At 39.8% G+C, this 23,918-nt stretch overlaps 1 protein-coding gene across 8 annotated transcripts in view; it reads right to left on the reverse strand.

The window, feature by feature from the left end:
* The window catches only part of MYO9B (myosin IXB), a 130,027-nt gene that overhangs the window by 63,181 nt on the left and 42,928 nt on the right, over positions 1–23,918 (reverse strand). For all 8 annotated transcript variants that reach the window (XM_036763522.1, XM_036763531.1, XM_036763536.1 and 5 more), the window contains exon 3: positions 658–752. In XM_036763522.1, coding sequence (XP_036619417.1) covers positions 658–752 — 95 coding nt within the window. The remainder of the gene's footprint in view (positions 1–657; positions 753–23,918) is intronic.

Below are 23,918 nucleotides of genomic sequence, written 5' to 3' on the forward strand. Positions count from 1 at the left end.
TAAGTAGCTGGCTTCCTGTGGTTGTGCTCTCCTGCCTCTGAGCCTTCCCCTTTTTGCTGATCATGTTCATAACCTAAGCCACTCAAATTCATAACTTCATTAACTCTCCCCTACCCCCCACATACACTCAATTCCCAAGTTTCACGGATTCTACTTTCACAGAAACTCTTCTACTCTTTTCTTTCCAATGATATTACTTGTGTTCCGGTTCAGGTCTTCATCACTTCTTGCCTAAACTATGCATTCAAAGGTCTATTTGGAAGCAACACCTGGCTCTAATCCACCTTAATAGGCTATTTTATATTACTCTCCCTCACACATGGTACTTTCCAGCAAAACTAAACTTCCTAGAACTCAATCTTCTGCCCTACCCCCTCATGTAATCACACAAGGCACATTTTCAAACTATGGAATGCATTTCCCTTCCTCATCTGCACCCCCAGAATCCTTATTTCTTTTTAAGTTTCCTCTTTGATGCCCTCACCTCCTGTGAAGGCTACTATGTTATATCCCTCCAGTAGAATATAATAAACAGCTTTCATGTTCCTCTCCACAAATCCATTACCTGGTATACATACATAGTCCCTTGCTGAGAGTAGGCATTTTAAAAATGCTTGTTAAATTGAATTGAAATAAAATTGAAATTATCGTACATACCCTCGGACAATGCCATTCTCCAAATAGTTGACTTGAATGAATTTCCCAAAACGGCTTGAATTGTTGTTGTGGGCTGTTTTGGCATTTCCAAATGCCTACAATGGAAATAAAAGGAAGTTTTCAGATGATGAAATCCAAAATATTATTCATCATGCAAAGCTTGAGATCTAAGCATTTGGAGGCTGTGAAATACATTATGAAAATATAAGCTTGTGGAAGATTATCTTTCAGAAACATCAAAGGTCTGCAATTTTTCCAACAAGGAAACTCAGGCCTTGAAAGGTTAAACAACATATCTGAGGTCACACTGCTTAGCTAAGTGGTAGAGTTGGGGCTGGAATTTAAGACTCCGGTCAGACCTGAGCAAGAATCATGTAAAACAGAGAATGGCATCCTAAGAGCTACGAGACGTCTCTCACAGATTTATAATGGCCCTAATGGCAGGAGGTATAATCATACTACTCTGAATACAAAGACAACAAATTAAACAGTCCCTGTTCTCAAAGTGCTTACAACCTACTAGAGGGAGAAAATTTGTGCATCTAAGTATATGTGGAATATGTACAAAACATACAAGATGCAGTAGGCACTAACACATGTGGATACTCAGGAAAGGCTTTGTGTGGCAGAGCTGTTGTGAAGGAACTGGGCGATTGAATGAGGCAGAGATGGGAAAGGAATGCATGCCAAGCATGGGAGACAATTCAGTACAAAGGCATGAAGTTGGGAGATGGTGGGCTGCATCTGAGGAACAGAGAGGGTGACAGCATGGATGCATGGTAAAGCATGGAAAGGGTTGCTAAGATAATTTGACGCCTGATTATGAAAGACTTTAAAAACTAAAAGAGAGAAGTTCATTTGATCCCAGAGGCAGTAAGAGCAGATGGAGTTGACTGAGTAGAGAACTGATATGGTCAGAACTACGCTTTAGGAAAATTACTCTGGTAGTTGTATGGAGGATAGAATGGAGTGGGGAGAAAACTGAGACAAGGGGACCAATTAGGAGATCATTGTAATAGTCCAGGCAGTAGGAGATGAGGGCTTGAATTAAGGCCTGGGTGGGGCCTGTGTGAGTAATGCCAAGGAGTCATATGAAGGAAGTGCTGTGGAGGTGGAAATGGCAGGATTTGGGAACTGATCTGCTATATGGGATAAGGGCAGAGCAAAGAGCTGAGGATAATGTTGAGGCTGTGAACTGGGAAGCTGTGGGGGAGAGGTGGAGATGAATTCTGTCTTGGATATGCTGAGTTTGAAAAGTTTATGGAACATTCACTTTGAAATGTCTAAAACGCTATTGGTGATGTGGGACTCGTGCTCAGGTGAGAGAACAAGGCTAGATATATAAAGGTAAGAGTCATCTCCCAGGAAGGCTGATTTGATCACCAAGGAGAGAGTATCAGAAAGGAGAACCAGGACAGAGTCTTGGGGGCACACGTAGTTAAGGGCTGTGATATGGATGATACAGTTTGGAGACTGATTCCTACATGTGTCCTGGGAGTGGAAGTTAAATGGAAGAATAGGAGCCAGGGCTCAAGAGGCAGCTTTTAGCAGAGCTGGTCTGCTCATAGCCAAGACAAACCATTCAAAGGAAAGTTTTTGGAAGCCCTGGTTAAATGTTTTAATGATCACTTACCAAGACATAGTAAAAAGATATTGGTTGTGATGCTAAACAGGGATTGCTCATATTTATTCTATTCTTTTAAACAAAAAAAAAAAAAAAAAGGGAAACAGAGGAGCTGTGAGAGGCTGAGGGGATAAAATATGGGACAATTTCCAAAATGTTCTAGAATACCTAACTAGGTCAACAAGAATGAATACATTGTGTAGAGAAGCTTCCCCTGAAGGCAAAGCAAGCAGCATCAGAGAGCAGATCACTGTCTGGAAGCATCTTCATAATAGGAAGTCTTCTTTAGTCACCATGAAGTGACTGTTTTATCAGGGTCACAAGACGGATCAACTTCCTGTTCCAAAAATAAGTGCTATGTCTGCACAAGAACACTTAAAACCACAGTCTAAACTGTATTCAAGTAGACAGAAATAAAATGAACCTCCTTACGAAACTGACTTTTAAAACTTAAAGTCTGAGAGTTACCCATGTTAGAGCTAAAAGTAAAAATGAAGGTGGTGCTATAGACAGTGATTTTACACCTTGGGGAATTAATATTTTCTATGTTTTAGGGATTCCTAGATCTTTCCTAAAGCCATCAACAGACTAATATTTTTTACTTTGTGGAAAGGTACTAAAAGGACTCGGCTTTTCTAGTCTGCCCAAGTGAAAAAAAATAAGAAGGAAAAACAACTTTTATTTCTCTTTCACAATAAAGACACCAATTCAATACCAAATCTTCCTTCTGTAGTCTCTTTCTAAGGCAGGAAATCTTAACCTTTTCCTGTCACAGTCTGGTGAAGCCTATGGACCCCTTTTCAGGGTAAGGTTTTGAAATGCATAAAATAAAACACAAGATTACAAAGGAAACCAATCATATTGAAATAAATTTATTAATATGCTAAAAAAAAAGCAAGTTCATAGACTCCAGGTTAAGAGCCATTGTTCTAAGGAAAGTGGCAGCCCAAGGCTTGCTTTTTATTTTTTTGGAGGGGGCGGAAATACATAGACATATTCTTCTAGTATTAGTTGTGACACCCCGGGCAAATCAATTCCATAGACTCACAGAAATTCAGAACGGTTTCCTACCTTTGAAATCACAAGATTATAGATGCAGAGCTGGAAGGTGTCCTGGAAGGTGTCCCTAATTTACAGATAAAGAAACTAAGGCTCAAAAAAGATGATGTGTCCTCTGACACCAAATCTAGATGAGATAGGTACGTAGGTAATATTGAGTGCAGGGTGGTGAACCTATAATGTGAGCCTTGATTTTTCCTATACCATTTACCGTGTGGGGAGTGAACTCTTCATGGAGTTACCTGCTCTTCATGAACTGAAGTTGACTCTTAAAGAAAAAAACTACTCTCTTGTTTCTTAATGCTCAGGATTCTTAGCCCAAGTGCCTCATTTTAGAAATGAAAAAACCAAAGCTCAGAGAGATGAGTGTCATGCTAATAGTTACACCAAACACGAGCTCTTAAGCCTTTCAGTTCACGGCTCTTCTCAGGCTATCAGCGCAAAATGATGCTCCCTACTAGGCTTCTCCCCCTTTTGAGCTTCACTAAAATGCTGATGTTGATAATCTCAAAGTCCTTTCTCAAATGATCTGATTTCTATGATACTCCCAGGATCTTTAGATGATGTGAAATAATGTATCTTAATTTCTTCAGTTATTTAGGTCCCTTTAATAGGGGTTCTTAACCTGAATCTGAACTTTAAAAAAAAAAAAAGCATTTTGTTGACTTTAAATAGAACTGGTTTCCTTTGTAATCCTTTGCCTTTTATTTTATGCATTTGAAACCTTACTCTGAGAATGGGTCTATGACAAAAAAGGTGCAGAATCCCTTCCTTCTCTAACATGACAAACACATGCAATAGTTGTGCCCAAGTACTGTTTTGGGTTTTTCTTACCCCAATGATGTGGCAGAACAGTGCAATGGAGAGCAGGGCTTAGGAAGGCCTAGGTTTGAAACGTGACTCAGATTCATACAAGCTGTGTGACCATGGAGATGTCACTTACTTTTCATAACTTCGGTTTCTTCCTCTGTAAAATCATAATACCTGTAGCACTTAACTCAGAAAAATGTGAGGATCAGATGAGAGACCTGGGGCTTTAACTTTAAAGTATATATAAATGCCAGCTATTTATCCCCTGGAAAAGGTCAAGTCCTTGATAAAACAAGAATTCCTTGCTTAGCTTTGGGTACTTGATGCACTATTAATGCCACACAGACATAGGCTAAGCCAATTGGTTTTAAGGCTGGCCCCAATGTGGTGAGGCCTGCCTCCCCCTCTCCTCCCTTCCATCCCTGGAACATTTGCAGGCTGCCAAAGGGTCAAATGTCCAGGCTGGGAATGACCAAATCAAAGCTCATGGAAATTGGTAGTAAGATTGAGTCTGTGAGTGGCCGCTGAACTTCTAACTTGGGTGAAATCGGAAGTCTCACCAAATAAAATGAGGGAGAGAGAGAGCTTGAGTGAGAGACTGCCAAGAGAAGACATAATAAGAACTTGGAAGACTAAAGAGAAGCTGAGTGGATGCATACAATTGGTTCCTTCCAGGGATCCTGGGATCTGGGATCCCAGGAAAGCACATAAGCCCAGAAATGACATCAGATAAAAGGCAGGCAGAGGAGTAAAAAGTCCCCTCCTGGACCTGGTGGGGGTATTCCTGGAGGGGACTTTTCCTCCAGAAGCAGGAGTCGAAAAAGAATAACAAGAGAGATGACATGGAAGAACTGACCAGGACTTTACCTGTTTTGCTGGTTCTCTGAGCTATGGGCCAGTGCAAGCTTGGAAAAGGGGCTCTGACTATCAACACAGTGCATTTTCCCTTTGTGTGTGTGGTGGGTGTTGGGGAATGGACACTCTGGGTAGAGAGATGGAAAGTTATGGTTGTCTTGCAATCTTTTTTAAAAAAAATTTTTTTGTTGTTATTGAGTTAAAGTTTATTCTGTATTTGAAGCCTTGTTAGCTTGAATGATTACACAGAAGCTGTGAGGGCTCTTGCCTTTTTTTGTGGAGGGAAGGAGGAAGGGAATAAGCATTTATACATAACTTACTATGTGACAGGTACTGCTAAGTCCTTGACAAATATTATTTCACTTGAGCCTCACAACAACCATGGGAAGTAGATGCTATTATTATCCCTATTTTACAGTTGAGGAAACTGAGGCAGACCTAGGTTAAATGACTTGCCCAGAGTCATACACCTAGTAAATGTCTGAGGCTGGAGCTGAATTCAGATATTCCTGACTCCAGGCTCGGTGCTCTAACCACTGTGCTATCCAGCTGTGACAGTGATACTTAGAGGCAGTTGGTGAGGCAATACCAATATATCAGCTGCACATATATTAGCAGGAGATACAAATAACGTCTCTGCCTAGGCACACTATATCCATGTGAACTGAAGAGATTTTTGCTGCTAAACTTTATTCTGGAGAAGATATCATTGATGCATTAAGTTAGAATTGGAAACTATTTAGTCAAACTCCCTTATTTTACAGATGGAGACACAAAGGAGCAGGGAGGAAGAGCCCATGAGATCGACACCCCCAACATTTACTTTTGTACATGCCGGACTTCCTCTTACTCTCCAATAGAATGTATGCACTTTAACGGTAGAGAAGCTATGATCCTTTCCTTTTGTATCCCCAGATCCTAGCAGAGTTCCCTGCACACAGTATGCACTTAATTCAAGGTTACCACTACTGTAATGACCTGTCCAAAGTCATGGAATGCATCACAAGGTAGAGGGGCTAAGCCTAAGGCATTCTAAATTCTAATTCATTGCTCTTTCCACTACAACTCACCAACTCTTCCCAATGAAATAAAGAAGACTGATATATTTTGTACAAAAAGAAAATTCATTTTATGCCTTAAAAGTCTCAGCTTATTAATGAATTAGTTTCACTAATAAGGGTCTCTCCACTGCAGTCCATCCTGCACTCAGTCATTAAAGTGATTCTCTTAAAGCAAAGATCTAATCATGTTACTCCCCCCTCTACTTCCATTAAATAAACTCTAGTGGCTTCCTATTACCTCCAAGATCTGATATAAAATACTCTTTAGCTCTTAAAGTCCTTCATTCAAGAGCCATTTGCTGAAAGCTCCCTCTTCTCACCTCTTCATTTCATATCACTCAGATTCTTCTGGCCACTACCTTCTCCTTCATCTGTCTCACATAAAGAAGTGAAGGGAAGGGGAAGGGAGGAGAGCAGAATCTTCTCTCCCCTCTAACTGGGGCTGGATGATGGAGCACTAAATGTAACACCAAGAGGTAGCCCTTCTCCTTGCCAAACCCCACCTGTACAAGTGATTTCATTCCATCCAATCTCATCCAGCAGACTGCTCCCTCTGTCATCCTTACTCTCTTGCTTATTTTCAATCTTTCCCTATTAGCTGCTGACCACAAACATACTCATGTCTCCTCCATCCTCAAAAACCCTCACTTAATCCTGCCAACCCCACTATTATCCCATATCTCTCCCACCTTCTGTGAGGCTTTCGATCTTATCGCTTCACTAAAACTGTTCTTTCCAAAGTTATCATGGATCTCTTAGTGGAAAATTTCGACAGCCTTTTCTCAATCTTCATCCTTCTGGACCTTTCTGCAGCCTTTGATACTGTCCATCATCCTCTTTTCCTTAGTACTCTCCTCTCTTTAGGTTTTTGGGACACCTCTCTCTTTTGGTTCCCCCCTACCTATATGACCACTCCCTCTCAGTCTCCTTTGCTGGATCTTCATCCAGGGCACTCCCACTAACTGTGGGTGTCCCACAGGGCTCTGTTCTGGGCTCTCTTCTCTTCTCCCTCTGTACTACTTCACTTGATGATCTCATCAGCTCCTATGGATTCGATTATCATCTCTACGCTGATGATTCTCCAGTCTATTAATCCACTTCCAATCTCTCTGTTGACCTCCAACCTGGAATCTCCAATTGTCCACAAATATCTCCAAGAGGATGTCCAGTGAATATCTTAAATTCAACATGTCCAAAAATGAACTCACCCCCTCTACCCCAATAGCTGCCAAGGGCCATTGATTTCACCTTTACAACATCTCTAGAATATGCTCCCTTCTCTCTTCTGATACAATAACCTGTGGGTTGCTCTGCTTACCACAAATCTCTCCCTACTCTAGTCTATCCTCCATCTAGCTATCAAAGTGATTTTCCTAAAATATAGGTCAGACAGTGTCACCCTCATTTCACTAAACTCTACTCACTCTTTATTGTCTCTAGGATCAGATATGAAATCCTCTGGTGTTCAAAGCTTTTCATGACCTAGTCTCCCTAGTCTCTTTGTGACCCCATTTTGGGGGTTTTCTTGGCAAAGATACTAGAGTGGTTTGACATTTCTTTCTCCATCTCATTTTAGAGATGATGAAACTAAGGCAAATGGAGTTAAGTGACTTGCCCAGGATCATTCAACTAGTAAAAGTATATGAGGTCAAATTTGAATTCAAGAAGATGAATCTTCCTGATTCCAAGCCCAGTATTCTATCCACTGCACCCCCTAGATGCCCAATAAATGCTTACTGTCTGACTTAACCTGGCCCCCTTCTATCTTTTAAATTTTCTTATACCTCATTCACCTCTACACTCTCTTCATTCCAAGGGCACTGGCCTCTTGGCTATCTAAGTATTTTCACTGGCTATGTCCCATCTTTAGAATTCTCATCTTCCTTATCTCTACCTCTTCTTTCCCCTGCCTTCCTTCAAATAGCAGCTGAAATCCCTCCTTCTGTAAGAAGTCTTTTCCATTCCTACTTAATCTTAGTGCTTTCCCCCAAGATAATATCAATTTATTTTCTCTATCTGTTGTTTGGACATACTAATTTCCTTGTTGTCTCCTCAATTAGATTCTGAGTTTGTTGAGGACAGGATTTTTTTTTAAGCACTTGGCACAGTACCTGACACATAGTAGGCACCTAATAAACACTACATGACTTGACTTGTTGACTAATGCAAAAAATAAAAACAAAAAAACCTAAAAAACCCTGAAAATGGTAGATTTACAATTAAACAACTATCGTTAAATTTATACTTAAACAACTATTGAGAAGAAAACCTAGGCTTGTCTGACTTCTAGATATCAAGATGTTTTATTTTGCAATTACTCTCATGAGAGATGTGTATGGCTTAAACCTGCCCCATAGTTCCAATGATCTCACATGTCTGGTATGCAGTCTCAGCACAGAGCAACTTTTCAAAAGCAAATCTAAAAATATCTGGTTTATATTTCTATATTTCAAGCTGTGGGAAATGTGCTTAATGCTTATATGGACTATTGTCATTTATATTCATCACTGGAGTTTCAAGAGAGGCCCGCAACAAATTTTATGACAGGCTTAAAGCACAAATAAAATAACATGGTTAAGACAAAGTACCTTGAATAGCATGAGTATTATGGAATGGAATGATGGAAGGAAGGGATCTAAGGGATATAAGCAATAATATTCTGTAATATGGCAAACTGAATATAAAAAAGCAAAATACGAACAACACTTCCCCCAAGATGCCTATAAAATTGATAGAGATCCAACAAAATGTTAAATTAGAATAATTCTTCTAGTTTGAGATTCATAATTAATTCTTAATTTCATTTTAATGGCAAATGTAATAAATCACATCTTTGTCCTGGAAGGGACCATAGACATCTTATCTAGTTCAAATCCCTCATTTCAATAAGGAAGTAACTCAGGCATGCAGAAAGGGAAATGACATCTCAAGTCACACAGAAGATTGTGGTCACATCTAATACTCCTTTGTTCTCCTGTGATTTCAGGCAGTGGGTAGTTCTTGCCTCCTTACACATTATTTGGAATCTGCCACTTAACTCTGCTACGACTTATATCTTTTGTATTTATATAGATTTGAAAAGCTTTTTCTGGTTAAGCCTGAGAGGCATTATGGTACAGGAGACAGGGGGCTGAAGACCCTTGGGAGTCAGCACACTTGGGTGTGAATCCAGCTATGTAACTTTGGGCACCTTTCTATGCACTAGAGATCCCTCATATGTAAAAGGAGATCAACAAGCATGGGTTCAGTAAGCCAGGTACTATGCTAGGAGGTGGAGATTCCAATACAAAGAGTGAAACAATTCCAACTCTCAAGAACTTCTAAGAAGTAAATTCTACTCTAAATTAACAATACTCTGATCCTAAATCTTCTAATAAGGCCTGAGCTATGTGTTTTTGTTGGGCAGCTAGGTGGCTCAATGGATAGAGTGTCAGGTGTGGAGTCAGGAAGTCCTCAGTTCAAATTTGACCTCAGACACTTTACACACAGCTGAAATGACTCAACAACCTCAAAGTCTTCTAAAAAGGCCTGAGCTACATATATTAAACCAGCTCCACTTCACATCCGTTTGATTGGTAAAGACAATAGAAGAGGTATATGAAAATGATGGCGGGCCTGCAAGACAATGGCACAATTATGCACTACTGGTAGTCTGGTGAATTGGTCCAGTCATTCTGGAAAGCAATTTGGAAGGCCTTGTGCAGATGACCCTGAAGCTAACTTGACTTGTTTTCTTGAGTTGCCCTATTTTCTAGAGGTACTGGACCCAGGGTATAAAGGAGACCTGGAGTGAGCCAATGTTGAAGCCCCCCTGAGCTGACATAACAGTGATCCTTTGCAACTCTCAACTCTAACTGAATTCTCAGTGCCCCTAAAGCCAAGTTGGCTACAAGACAGGTTCCAGCCAGTTTGTCCCATATACCCCAAGAAATCAAGAAAGAAGAAAAGGACCCATACGTTCAAAAACATTTACAACAGCTCTTTTTGTAGTAGTCAAAAACTAGAACCTAAGGAGATGTCCACCTACTAATAAATGGCCAAATAAATTATGGCGTGTGGATGTAATAGAATATTGTTGTCGTGTTCATCCTTAATTTTCAAAGAGAACCACAACATCAGGAAAATGACGACATGAATCTATCGCACTATAAGAAATGAAGAAATGCAGAGTTTCAGAGGAAACTGGGAAGGCCTCTATGAACTGATGAAAAATGAAATAAGCAGAACCAGGAAAACAATTTGTACTATAACAACATTACACAGTTTAACTTTGAAAGACTTTAGATATTTAACAAAGCAATAATAAACCACCAGTCAAGAAGACAGAAGATGAAACATGCTCCCTACCTCCTGCTAGAGGAGTCATAGACTTAAAATGAAGAAGGAGATAGGTACATTTGTTTTGCTGAACTATACATATTTGTTTAGGGAGTTTTAATTTTTTATTGTTTGTTTAACTGGAAAGGGTAAGATAAATGATAATAAAATAAACTGAAAAAGGACTGAACCTATGATTTCACTGCTATGGGCTCCCAAATGAGGAAAGTCTCCCTACCAATGCAGGTTAGCACCTTCTCGGCAACTTAGAGTCTTTGAGAAGTACAAAGAGGATTTAGAGGCTGAATGACTTGCCCGGGGTTACAGTGTCAGAATGGCAGAGGCAAGGACTTGAAACCAAGTTTTCCGGACTCTGAGGCCAGCTCTCTCTAGTCAATACACCACCATGTCTCTCTCATCTGGGTAAGATGATATATTTCAATGAAGTCAACAATTACATTTCTTCAGGGCAAGGCCTTTTTTAAAAGTGACTACTGCATCATAAATTCAAGTTATGATCACTATTATTCTTTAGTTGTTTCTAATACACCATAGGTACTTAGAAAGCACCAATAATTATGAAGACAATAACAAGGATCTGGAAATTTGGCACAGGTCACAGGTTACAGAATTTCAGAGCTAAAGGGCAAATATAATGTCAAAGCCAGAAGGAATCTTAGGCTAAAGAACACAGAATTTTAAAGACTCAAGTCACCTTTGCTCACCTAGTTAAGACACTTAGGCCCAGAAGTTTATCCTTGAAAGTGACATACAGGTGAGTTATATATTCGAATATACGGTGTCATTCAAAAATCTTTCAGATGAGAAAAAGTTGCCTAAAAAGACTCTGTAGGGGTTGTATTAAACATTTCAAATCATTTCACAGAATTAAACTCTTACAATGGAGAAAAGTTACACAACTCTTAAGCTGTGTATTATTTAAATTACATTTGATCCACTGATGGATTACCATTTTTGTACGGCATGGTGGAGAGACTTCTGTTTAGGTAGTAGCTCAACTAGAGGATTTCTAAATCACAGTAACATGGGAATTAGAAAAGACTTCAGACATCTAGTTCAGCTTGACCCTGAAGAGAAATTACCTCCAACACGTGCTTATTCAGGCTTTACTCAAAGGCCTTCCATGAGTAAGAATCCACTAATTCTAAAGACAACCTATTGCACTTAGGGATAACTTTAATAGTTAGAATTTTTTTTTTCCCTTTTATCAAAGCTAAATATATCACTTTGCAACTTCTATCCATGGCTTCTATTTCTGCCCTATGGGGCAAAGCAGAACAAGAGTTTCTCTTCCATATCAGAGCCTTACAAAAACTTTAAGACAGCCATCGTGTTGCCTTTGAGTCTTTTCTTCATAAAGCTAAACACTCCCAGTTTTAAAAATCAATCTTCATATGGCATAAACTCAAAGCCCTTGACCATCCTGGTCCCCCACCTCCAGATACTCACCAACTTAATCAATGTCCTATCTAAAATGTAGTACCCAGAACTTATACTTCACTTGTGGTCTGACTGGGTATATACAGGAAGGCCATCACCTCCCTAATCCTGGACACTATGTCTCTCAACATAGCTCAAAGGTGAATCAATGTTCTTGACAGTCTTATCACACTGTTGACTCATATTGAACAGACAACGAATTAAAAACCTCAGATGTTTTTCAGGTGAGTTGCTATCTAGTCACATCTTCCCCATCTTGTACTTGTAAAGCCGATTTTCTGAAAACTCAAATATAAGTCTTAAACGATTATCTGTATTACATTTCATCTTATAATATTTGGCCCAATGTAACAAGACCTTTTTAGGCCCCAAATGTAATACCAGTGTGTGAGCTATTTCTGAAAGCTTTATGTCATCTGCCAATTTAATAAACATGCTAAAGCATGCTATCTATGCCTTCAACCAAGTCACTGAAAGAACTGCTAAATTGCAAGGGGCCAAGCACCAATCCCTAGAGCATTGCCTTGGAGATCTTCCCCCAAGTCGACTTCAAATCAGTAATGACTCCTCTTGGACCCACCCACCCAATCACTTCTGAATCCACCCACTTGCAGTGCCTCTCTTCTCCACAATAAGAGCATGAAACATTCTGAACTACCAGCCTAATGACCCCAAGTCTCAAGGTTAGTCTGCTATGACCTCTGCCTGATGGAGCCACACTGGCTGGCCACACAGGATGACCTGTTACTTTTCTAGATGTTCATTAACGATCCCTTTAGTAATATTTTCCATTTGTCAGGTAACAAAGTCAAGGTTACTTGCGTAAGAGTTTTCAGGCTTTGTTCTGTTGCCATTTTTGAAACTGGGACATTTGCTCTTCCCCAACACTGTGGTGCTTCTTCAGTTTCCCAGGATCTTTTGAAGCTCATTGGCAGTGGTGGGTCACATCTGACAGTTCTTTAAGTATGACAGGACACAGTTTATCAGGACCTGTTGGCAAACTCATCAAAGGCAGCTTTGGTGCTTTCTTACTATCTCTCCAATTTTGTTCTCTCTTTTTCAACCCAAACATCATTCTCTTTGGCAGAGAAAATATAAGCAAAACAGGTGTTGCCTTCCTTCTCTTTCTTAATGGTTATCCATCATGCCATCCACCCTAAGTGCAGTCCTATTTCTTTTCTGATCCCTTCTCCCTGAAGGTGGCTAAAAAAACCAGCCTTAACATGGTTTTTGTTTTTCTCACTAACTGTAGCTCACTCTAAGCTTTAAGGACTCAACACTATTTATAGAACTGTACCATGATTTTATATTACTCATCCTGTATCCTTGTTTCCATCATCTTAAAAAATATCTGTCCTTTCTAATAATAGTAGTAATAATACTAATTTAAGTTTTATAAAACAAAAATATTATTTCATTTCATTCTTTCAAAACCCTGGGAGGTAGATGCTATTATCATCCCCATTTTTTTTACAGATGAAGAAATTGAAACAGACGGTGGTCAAGCAACTTGCATGAGGTCACAGAGCTAGTAAGTGTCTGATGCTGAATATTGAATTCAGGCTTTCCCGACTCCAGGCCTCACACTCTAACCACTGAAAGACTTAGCTGCCTTCTACCTTGAGATCTGATCTAAGGTATGATCTAAGTCAGTCTCTTTAGATGATTATCTGTTTCCTTCCTGATCAAAATTCTCTCACATCTTCATAATTTTAATATGAAAATGAATGACATCCTACTGAATTTTAGAACAAGAGATCTCACCTATCCTATTATCTGAACCCTTTGAAATCTATACTCAAACAATATGGAGTGCATGTCAGATGATGCTTGACTGTACTTCCTTTCTTTATATATTTTAAGAAGGGGGCAGCTAGGTGGCGCAGTGAGTAGAGCACCGGCCCTGGAGTCAGGAGGACCTGAGTTCAAATCCGGCCTCAGACACTTGACACATTTACTAGCTGTGTGACCTCGGGCAAGTCACTTAACCCCAATTGTCCTGCCAAAAAGCAAAAAAAATAAATAAATAAAATATTGAAGAGGGCAGTGGTCATTTCTCCCAGTGTCCAAAGACCTCTCTGCCTGCCTCCCTGTGCTGAGCTGGGCTGGATAAATGACTCCCTGTGACTTTTTTCCAAATTTCCCCATCAGGATTTGGTATGGGGCATTTTCTAGATCTGTTTGGAGGAGTTTCATGGAGGGGAGCCATACTACTTCACAGCACTCTGCCATCATGACAAGAGACTCTGCCTCTTCCTCCACCTTTTGAAGGATGAAATTATCATTAAGGCAAATCAAGAAATTTTTAACCACTGTGTTTTTGGCATAGAGCACCAGAAGGTATTCATTCAACTGAAATCCCCTATCAGTTACTATCACGTTTCCATTGCCAGGCTTGTTTTCTGTTTCCCAAACTTCTCATCTAGTTCCTCATTCTATCCAGATGTTCTGTAGTATAATCAAATATCATTGCTTCTGTTTCCTGCCTCCTGTTCTCCCTACTACTCTACCTAAATGCCTTCCCACAGCTGGATCCTGAATTTCCTCACCTGAATAAACTAATCAACAAATATTTACTACACATCTGCTATAGGCTGGTCACTGTGTGGGGGTTATTTCAATGGATCTATGTTCTCACTGATGTGCGCACTCCCTCCAATGTTGAAGATTGCAATCCATTCATGATGTCTATCCACTGTGTGACTTGTCAATGTTGTCTCCAAATTTCATTACAGGTGGATTACCCAATGTCCTGGTGGGGGGGGGGGGGGTAGAAGACAAGAGGTGTCTTTCTTTGGGTTATTGAATATACTGAATAAGATTTTCTGGCTCCTTACTACCTGTCCACAAACATGCTCATCTCCCCATCTTTAAAAAACAAAACATTCATTTGATTTCACCATCAAGCTACCTTTCTATATGTCTCCCTTTCACAGACAAATTCTTAGGAGAAAAATGTCTATATTTGTTGCCTCTGTATTCTCATTTCCCAGATTCCCTTTGCAATCTGTCTTCCAGCCTCATCGCTAAACTGAAACTGTGGCCAATGATTTTTAAAAGTTTTTGTTTAAAAATTTATTTGCCTTATGCTTTTCTAGTACATTCATTTCCAGATACAAACCTCCTTATGTCCCTCCCCCATCAACAAACTATCCCTTATAACAAAGATTTAAAAAGAAAAAAAAGAGGGCAGTTCGGCAAAATCAACTAGGCCAGTGAATAGCATCATATATTCAAAATTCACATTCATAGCTCTCTACTTCTGAAAAGGGAAGCACGTTTTCTCAACTCTTCTCCAGAATCAAATTGCCATTATAATTACAGTGTTCAGTTTCATTTTACTGTTCTTTCCTGGATCTGCTTACTTCACTGGCCATTAATACATGTAAGTCTTCCCATGCTTCTCTGAATCACTCAATTTTGTGATTTTTTTAATGACGTGGTAATATTCTATTGACTTATGTCTCGAAAGTTTTTTAACCATTTGCTAATCAGTGGGTACCCACTTTGCCTCCAGTTTCTTCCTGGAACTAAAAATATTTATGCATAGTTTGGACATGGCTAGCAGATGGTTCCTTGGATCAAAAAGATGTAAGGACATTTTATGTACTTTTAAAAAGCTTAATTTCAAATTGCTTTCTAGGATGGTTGGTCAATGAGCTATTTAATTGCTAAACCAGACATCTTTTTCTTAAGCCTTCATCCATTTTGACCCCTTCAGCACTTGGCATTGCTGTCCTCCCAGGATTCTCTCCTTTCTAGGTATTTGGGACACTGTTCCTTCCTGATTTTCCTACCCTTTCCTTCTTAGTCTTTTTTTTCTCTATCATTCTCCATGTCCCACCCCCATGTATGGGTGGAACCCAAGGTTCTGTACTGGGACTTTCCTCTTTTTCCTTTTCACACTCTCCCTCTTGATGATCTCACTGGCTCCCACAGATTCAACCACGATCTCCATGCAGATGACTGAGGATCTAAACATCCAGCTTTGGTCTCTCTTCTAAACTCCCAAGTGGCACTCACCAAGCTGCCTACCAGGCACTTCCTACTGGATGTTCCACAGATATATCAAATTTGGAACATCAAAAACAGATCTTGTACTCCCAGACCCTCCCCCTTTCAAACTTCCATATTTCTGCTGAAAGAACCACTAACTTTCCAGTCACTCAGGTTTCAAAGCCTAGTCAACTTTTCCCTCTTCCTCATCAGACCCAAATACAGTTGCTAAGTCCTATCAACTCTACGCCACATCTCTCAGATCCCAATCCCTTCCTCTCCATTCACATGGCCATCACCCCAGTTCAGGCCCTCATGATCTTTTGCCTCCACCACTACAATCATTTCCTAGTTGGTTTCCTTGTCTCTGATCTCTCCCCTCTCTAGATCATCTAGATCATCAACCAGAAATATTTTTGACGTACAAGTCCATATCACTCCTGGGCTTCAGGGACTTCATTTCCCCTCTAAGACAAAATACAAACTCATCTGTTGGTTACTGAAAATTCTTGCTAATCTTGCTATAGCCTACCTTCTTAGAATTATCATACATTAATTTCCTTTTATACTCTGCACTACAACCAAACCATATTTATTCCATATGCCTGACATTCCACTTCCCACCTTCATGCCTTGAATGGGCAATCCAATAAATGGAATCCATACTCTTCTCACCATAACCTTCTGTAATCCCTGGTTTTCTCTCCCAGCCGGATCCCATTTGTTACATTACCCCCGACAGGAGTTACTTGGAAACTACTTGGTATGTAATTCGTATATACTTATCCGTGTATCTGTTATTTTGTCTCAATAGCACATATACTTGTTAAGGACAGGGGAGTGTTTTGTTTTTGACTTTTCATACAAATGCTTGGGACATAGTAGGAGTTTAGTAAACACTTAATGACTGAAGGGATCTTGTATAACTTTTACAAATGCAAAAGAAATACCTTGCTGGAAGAGATCTTTAAGGCAGCATTGTGCTCTACTGAATTAAATGCTTTAAAAAAAATCAAAAAGCATTTATCATTATTCCTGTAACTTTGGAAATAAAGTGTCCCTCTCTGATCACTACTCCTCTAAATGTACAGCCTTCTCCTTAGAATGTAAGCTTCTTGAAGGCAAGTGCTATCTTAGCTTTCCTCTCTTCTGCTCTCCTCTCCTTTCTCTGAATTTGTATGCACATAGTAAGTGTTTAATAAATGCTTTTTCATTTACTGATTCAATAATTCACTCATTTTTTGCTTACCATGTACCAGATTCTATCCCAAACTCTGGGGCACAAAGAAAACTTGAAAATAATCCCTGCCCTCAAAGATTTTATGGGTTTGTTCGGTCAACGATAACTATAATGGGATCTTATATCCTCTACGTCTTTCAGTCAACTGAATGATGGTAAAGATACCGCCTACTATGGAACAATGCTTACAAAAGCCTAACTATTCCCTTCTTATGCCTGCATCAAGGCTGCCATGGGCGAAGAGTCTGTGTGTGTGTATCAGCCCAGACTTTTGATTTCAGGAGAGTTCTTCTATGTAAGTAGTTTACTTGATTCAAAGTAAATTGATATCTAATAGTCACAGAGTTAGTTGCCTGGGTCAATGAAAGGGACTTCCTCAGGATCAAGTGGCAGAACATGAATCTAGCTCTTTCTGACTCTGTGCTCAGCTCTCTTTCCACTAAACTTTGGGGTGTGTGTATGTGTGTACGTGCGCGTGTATGTGTGTGTATGTGCGTGTATGCGCACATGTGCGTGTGCACATGCACATTCTCATAAAAATTTTATACAAATATAATTTCTTAACACTTCATCCAAAACTGAACTCTTCATTTTTTCTCCCCAGCCCTCCCCTCTTCCAGATTTCCCTACCGCTGTTGAAGGTACCATCAGTCTCCAGTCACAAAGGCTGGCTGCCTAGGTGCCATCCTTGATGCCTCACTCTGTCTCACCCTTCCCTGCCCCCCTCCACCTTCCCACCACGAATCATGACAAATCCTGTCAATTCCACCTTTGTCACACTTCTCATATAGGCCTCCTTCTCCCTTCTGACACCACTACCCTCTTGGTACTACAGGTCCTCATTACCTCATTCCCAGATTACTACAACAGTCTGGTGGTTGGTTGCTCCCACCCCCACCTCAAGTCTTCCCCACTCTAGTCCATCTCCCTGCTACCAAAGCGATCTCTTAAAGTTTCTCATAATCTGGCCCCTTCCCATTTTTTCAGTCTTCTTACACTTTACTCCCCTTCGCATATTCTAAATGTGAATTTATTCAAAAGGAAGTTTGGGGGGAGGGGAGTCAGGTAGTTAACAGGAATTTACTCAGTGCAGACTGTATGTCACTGGGCTAAGCACTGAGGATACATATTTTAAATCAGTGACACTGACTCCCTGCTGTGCCTTGCACAAGACCCTCCATCTCCTGACTCCAGGCATTTCCATTTGCTATTCCTCCAGCCTGGAACGAACTCCCTCCTCATCTCCACCCCTGATTGAAGTCTCAACTAAAGTCCTACCTTCCTTGATCTCCTTAAGGCTAGAGCCTTAGCTCTCTAAGACCATCAGCAATTCTTCCCATACATATCTTGCTGTTAAATAACTGTTTTGCATATTGTCTCTCCCATTATAATGGAGACTCCTTCAGATGGGGGGTAGAGGGATGATATTTTTGTATCCTCAGTGTTTAGCTCGCTGACACACAGTCTGCACTTAATATATTCATGTTAACTGCCTGACTCCCTTCCCCCCAAACTTCCTTTTGAATAAATTATCCCTTTCTGGAGCCATATTCCTGTCATGGGGCTCACAATTAGATAGCCTCATATTGAGCCAGACCCAGGCCCAACTATGCTTCTACCCAGACATCTTCCTGCTATGGCACCCTGCCACTTGATGCTGCTTCTTGGACTTATAAAAGCTTCTGCTTAGGGGTGGGGGTGGGGAGGTCCTAAACTCTCCAGATTAGTGAGTTACATACATAAAGTCTCTTCTAGACTTAAGCCACCACCTGGTCATCTTCCTGAGCTTCCTCCCTTCCTACCCCTCCTTTCTACCTTTCCCTCTATATAACAGTAATTAAATCACACTTTCTACCTGTTGTTCTGTAGAACAGTAATTAAATCAACACTATCCCATGACTATACTCACCATCCCTGTGACTTCCCAGACCAAACACCTCTCCTTCCCCACTACCCTCCCACATGCTTTTTCTTCCCCATTAGGATGTAAGTTCCCTAAAGGGAGAGACTTTCTTCCTTTTTGTATTTGTGTGCCCAGCATTTAACACAGTGCTTGGTATTCCATAAGCACATAATAAATGTTTTTCAAATGTCATTCATTCCTTCTTCTATCCATCCCACCAAATCACAGTGGTACCTATTTGGTCAAATGTGTCTCATTAAGAGTCTTAGTGCATTTTATTACTTATGTTTTGTGCATTTGATGTCATGAGTTTTATTCCTTTTCTGGATTTTGTCTCCTGTGAACTTTTGGCTGTCTCTGTCAATCATTTTATATTTTAGCTGCTCTCTGTGGCATGTCTAGCTTTTAAGCAATTTTTTCCCCTTCCCTTTCCTTTTTAGTTTAAAGATCTTTTGATTAGATTTGTAAGAGTACAGGCTACCTCTTGTCTGGTACAATTTATACCTGACTAGGAGTTTGTCATTAACTAGAAATTTGAATTCAATTCTCAAACGCCACTTGAAACGACGAAATTACAGCAGAAAAGATGAAAATATTATCTATGCCCTTGAAGATCTGTTTTTTGCCCAAGACTCTATAATATTGATTAACACTTTCTAGGGGCCTACTAGCAGTATCATTTGTGCCCACGTGAATCACAAGAAGTGGGTAGAAGTTATCTGGTTTGACAGGTCTTGGGAGATTTGTTATCATGTCTTGGATACACATTCCAGGAAGACAACAGATTACTTCTATTATTATCAAGTAGACAAGCCTCAATCCCTCTCAGCAGGGACTTACCAACTCTTACCATATGAATCCTCTTCCTCTGATCCTGCCTGGCTGATCTCTCTCCCAAAAGCCCAGCTACCTCATCATTCTGTGCAGAACAAATGGCTCCTTGTTGTGTGGTGTTATTATAGCAATCCCTTGATTCGTCAACAGAATTACTTCTCAGCTTTACTCAAAGGTGGTTTTTATGAAATCAAAGACTTTTTACAGCTTTGTTATACGTCAAGACAGAATAGGTAGTACCCTGTATCGCAAAGATGATAGTGATAATCCATATAGCTTTAATAGTTCTACAGTCTTGATTTACTTTTGCTCATAATTCTTCAAAAATCTGTGAAACTACCAGAAAACATTTCAGGGGTAAACAAACAATATTTTTATAGGGAGAAGAGGAGAAAAGGAAGAAAGATGAGTAGAAGCACTGCAAACAGTGGGTTTGGACCTAAGAGGGTTTGGACCTTAATGTCTGAAGATCTGGCTTTGGAACCTGTCATGTACCTTGGATAAGCCACAATGACTGCAGCAGAGTATCTAAACCCTCTAAGCCTCTTTGCTTATGAGTAAAGTGAGCAAAATACTTGTACTCCCAACCTCACACCACTGCTATGAGGAAAGTGCTATAAAATTATAAGCTAGTCATATTTAAATGCGTTTTTTATAATTTTGGAACAACATATCACTTAAATAGATATTTTCCGCCTTGAAACAACATTCTCTAGGGTATACAGCTGTGTGCAAGGGGGTGGGAGTGGGGGTGGGGATGGAAAATAGCATTAGATGGGTAAGTTACTAACGAGCATTCATAATTTAGGTACCTCTGAGAGCTTAACTAAAATTGGAATGCTAATTTCACTTTCTGGCACTGAATTTATTTTTTTTTCCAGGCTTGTTTGGAAAGTCTACTAAAGTAACTTTCTACTTGAAATAGACTGCTGCTAACGCCCACTAAGTATATCTAAGTATACTATGTGCGATTGGTAACATGGTGAATGGAAACCAGAGATGAGGTATCATTAAACCTATGCCAAGAGCTTCAACTCAGACCACAAGCACAGCTGGTCTATAAGAAAGGAGGAGGAGGGTTGGCAGCCAAAGGTCTCCTCCTTCCCTCCTTCCTTTGAGTTCATTGCTAGGACTATGGATAGAAGCAAGAGAAAGTTATGACAATTTATTGAAGACTAAGTGCTTACCACAGTCAAGTACTGCAAAATGCAGTTCATCACAATAAAGTTTATTAATATAGTCACGTTTTTACTTAAGACAGCATTTTTTTGAAATGTTGGTCATTCATCCAGTCAACTATGAACAATTTATTAAGCTCAAAGGCCTTGGAGAAAATACAAAGACCCTTTCTTTGGACACTTTAAGATTGTTTCATCTAGAAACTCAACCTTGACCAGAACAGAGGACAACGCAAGTATCACCTTCCTCATTCTAGACATTATAAAGCTATAGATGCAGCCCAACATCAGCTTTATTGGCATCCATTGTCTCATAAAGCCAACTAAAACTACTGGGTCTTCTTGAAATGAAATGCTATTAAGTTAGGGCTTCTATGTTCTATAAATGTAAAATGACTTTTTGAAATCAAGTTTAAACCGTTAGAGCTAGTTCTATTAAATTTCATCTTGTGAGTTTAGGTTTCAGATAGTTGAGGTCTGGTTTGGGGAGCTGGCTTTTGTTTAACAGTTGAGTCATCCAAAAGTAAATTCCAGAAAGAACCTCTAAACTAAGATTGCATAAACTAGTTAACACTGAATTCTGCTAGGAAAAACAGCAGCCTTTCATTGTATCTATATTACACAATAAACAAAATAAATGGCCTACATGTTCTCAAAGGTCTTTTAAGTCTTAACTATATGAATGATCCTATGATTCTAATGTCATTACCATCCTTTACCTTTAAGGCTACAATTTAACCTCAAAAATGGACATGAAAAGTAGCTTTTGCACAATGTAAACACACTTAGCACATTCTAAAAAGGCCAGTAGTTATTCACTTAGTTTTCTAATATAAAACTTCACAAGGAAGTTTGGCAGCTTGATGTAAAAGAAAAACCATTAGACTGGGAACCAGGAGACCTGTATTCTAGAATGTAGGACTGTGCGGAAGCCACTTCTCACCTCTGGACATCACTCTATTCATCTGAAAAATAAGGAGGATGGATGGACTAGATTATTTCAGAGGTCTCTGCTAGCTATAAAAGTCTATCATTCTAAGTCTGTGTAGCTTTTAATCAACTACTTCAAAACTGCACAGAGATATTTTTAATCTTTAAAAATACTATAATTTCACCCTTCCCTTGAAAGTGATTTCCCCAAAATATGATTATTTTTCATTGACTAAAAAAAGTCCTAAATCATTTGTCACAAATTACAAGACTATGTTTATGTGGAATAAGCCAGAAACAGTAGTTGACTTTCATCCTAGCCACCTAACAGCGAGTTTTCTAACCAAAAATACTTCCTTACTTGAGAGACTAAGTTCATCCTAAAATTTCAGCTCTAACTTATCTGCTGGCTGAAAGGAAGAAGGGGGAAAATTGTTTCATACAATTTTCCACACCAAGTACTGTCAACATTAAGCATGAGGGCTACTTACTACTCTATTTTAGGATACTGTAATTCTTTGAGGGGGAAAAAATATTTCAGATGACTAGGCTGTAGAGAACTTTTCTCCAACATTCTCTTAACCTTATTTTTGTTGCTTGAACTAACATTCTCAGTATCCCCAACTCTACCTTTTCTTCCCAACACATATATTTTGGGGAACTGATTAAATACTGTATTATAATTGGGTTTTGGTTTTTTTGGTATATATTTATTTTCAACCAGACTGTAAGATTCTCACTTTTAGTTCATCAATGGCAGGGACTACCTCCTTCAGTTATCATAATAAAGCATAAACGGTTAACACACATTTAATAAGATCTTTGTGCCAGGTACTATGCTAAGCATTGGGGGTACCAAGACAAAAAAAAACCCACTGTGCCCTTAAGGAATATTCGAATGGAGCGGTCAACAGTAGGTAATCATATATATGTATACACACACACACACACACACGAGGTATACACACATGTATATACACAGAGAAGATGGAGGGTAATCTGAGAGCAACTGGGAGGTTGAGGGAGAAGAGAGGAGTGGACCAAGAAAGGCTTCCTACAGAAAAGGTAAGATCTGGACTGAGTGCTGAAGGAAGCCAGGGAAGATAAGAAATGCAAGTGAGGAGGGAAAACACAGAAGACAGTCAGTACAAAAGCTCAGAGATTGGAGATGGCATGTCTTCTCCAAGGAATAGCAAGAAGGTCCATGTCACTGGATTGTAGTGAGTGGAGGAGGAGCAAATCATAAGAAGGCTAGAAAAACAGAAAGGGACCAAAAGGTTTTTAAATGCCAAGAGGACTTTATGTTTGGTTTTGCAGGTAACAGGAAGACAGTGGAGATTGCCGATAGGGGGAAAATCATTTTGGCAGTTGAGCAGAGGGGGACAGATTGAGTGGAAGGAGACAACAAGCAAGGAAATGCATTTGGAAGGTTACTGCAATAACCCATGTGAGAGGTGAGGAGGGTCTGATTATGGCTGGCTGCTGTGTGAGTGGAGATATGGGGACATACAGGAGAGTATATAGTATTGGGAAGGCAGAAGAAGCCAAAAAAACTAGAAAAAGCCACCGGTTTGGAATAGCTGGAGTGAGTGAGAGTGAATGAGTAATTAAGGATGACCAACAGGGTTTTGAGCCTGTGTGACTGTGAATTTACCCTCAACAGTAATGGGGAAGGTAAGAAGAGGGGAGGATTTTCAAGGAAGGATTATGAATTCTATTTTGGACATGTTAAGTTTGAGGCGTTCATGGGTTATGTAGTCCAAGATGTAGCTGGTAATGTAAGACAGAAGCTCAGGAGAAAGACTAGGGTTGGATACATATTATCTGTGAATCATCTGTAGAAAAATGATAATTAAGGCCCTGTGAGCTGAGCAAAATAGTATAGAGCAAAAAGAGAAAGAGGCCCTACGATACAGCCTTAGGGGGACAGCTTTGTTTAGCTGGTATGACCAGGATGAAGACAGAAGACAGGAGAACTGGAAGAGAATGGTGT

The sequence above is a fragment of the Trichosurus vulpecula genome, chromosome 1, assembly GCF_011100635.1.
Source record: "Trichosurus vulpecula isolate mTriVul1 chromosome 1, mTriVul1.pri, whole genome shotgun sequence".
Classification (NCBI taxonomy): Eukaryota; Metazoa; Chordata; class Mammalia; order Diprotodontia; family Phalangeridae; genus Trichosurus; species Trichosurus vulpecula.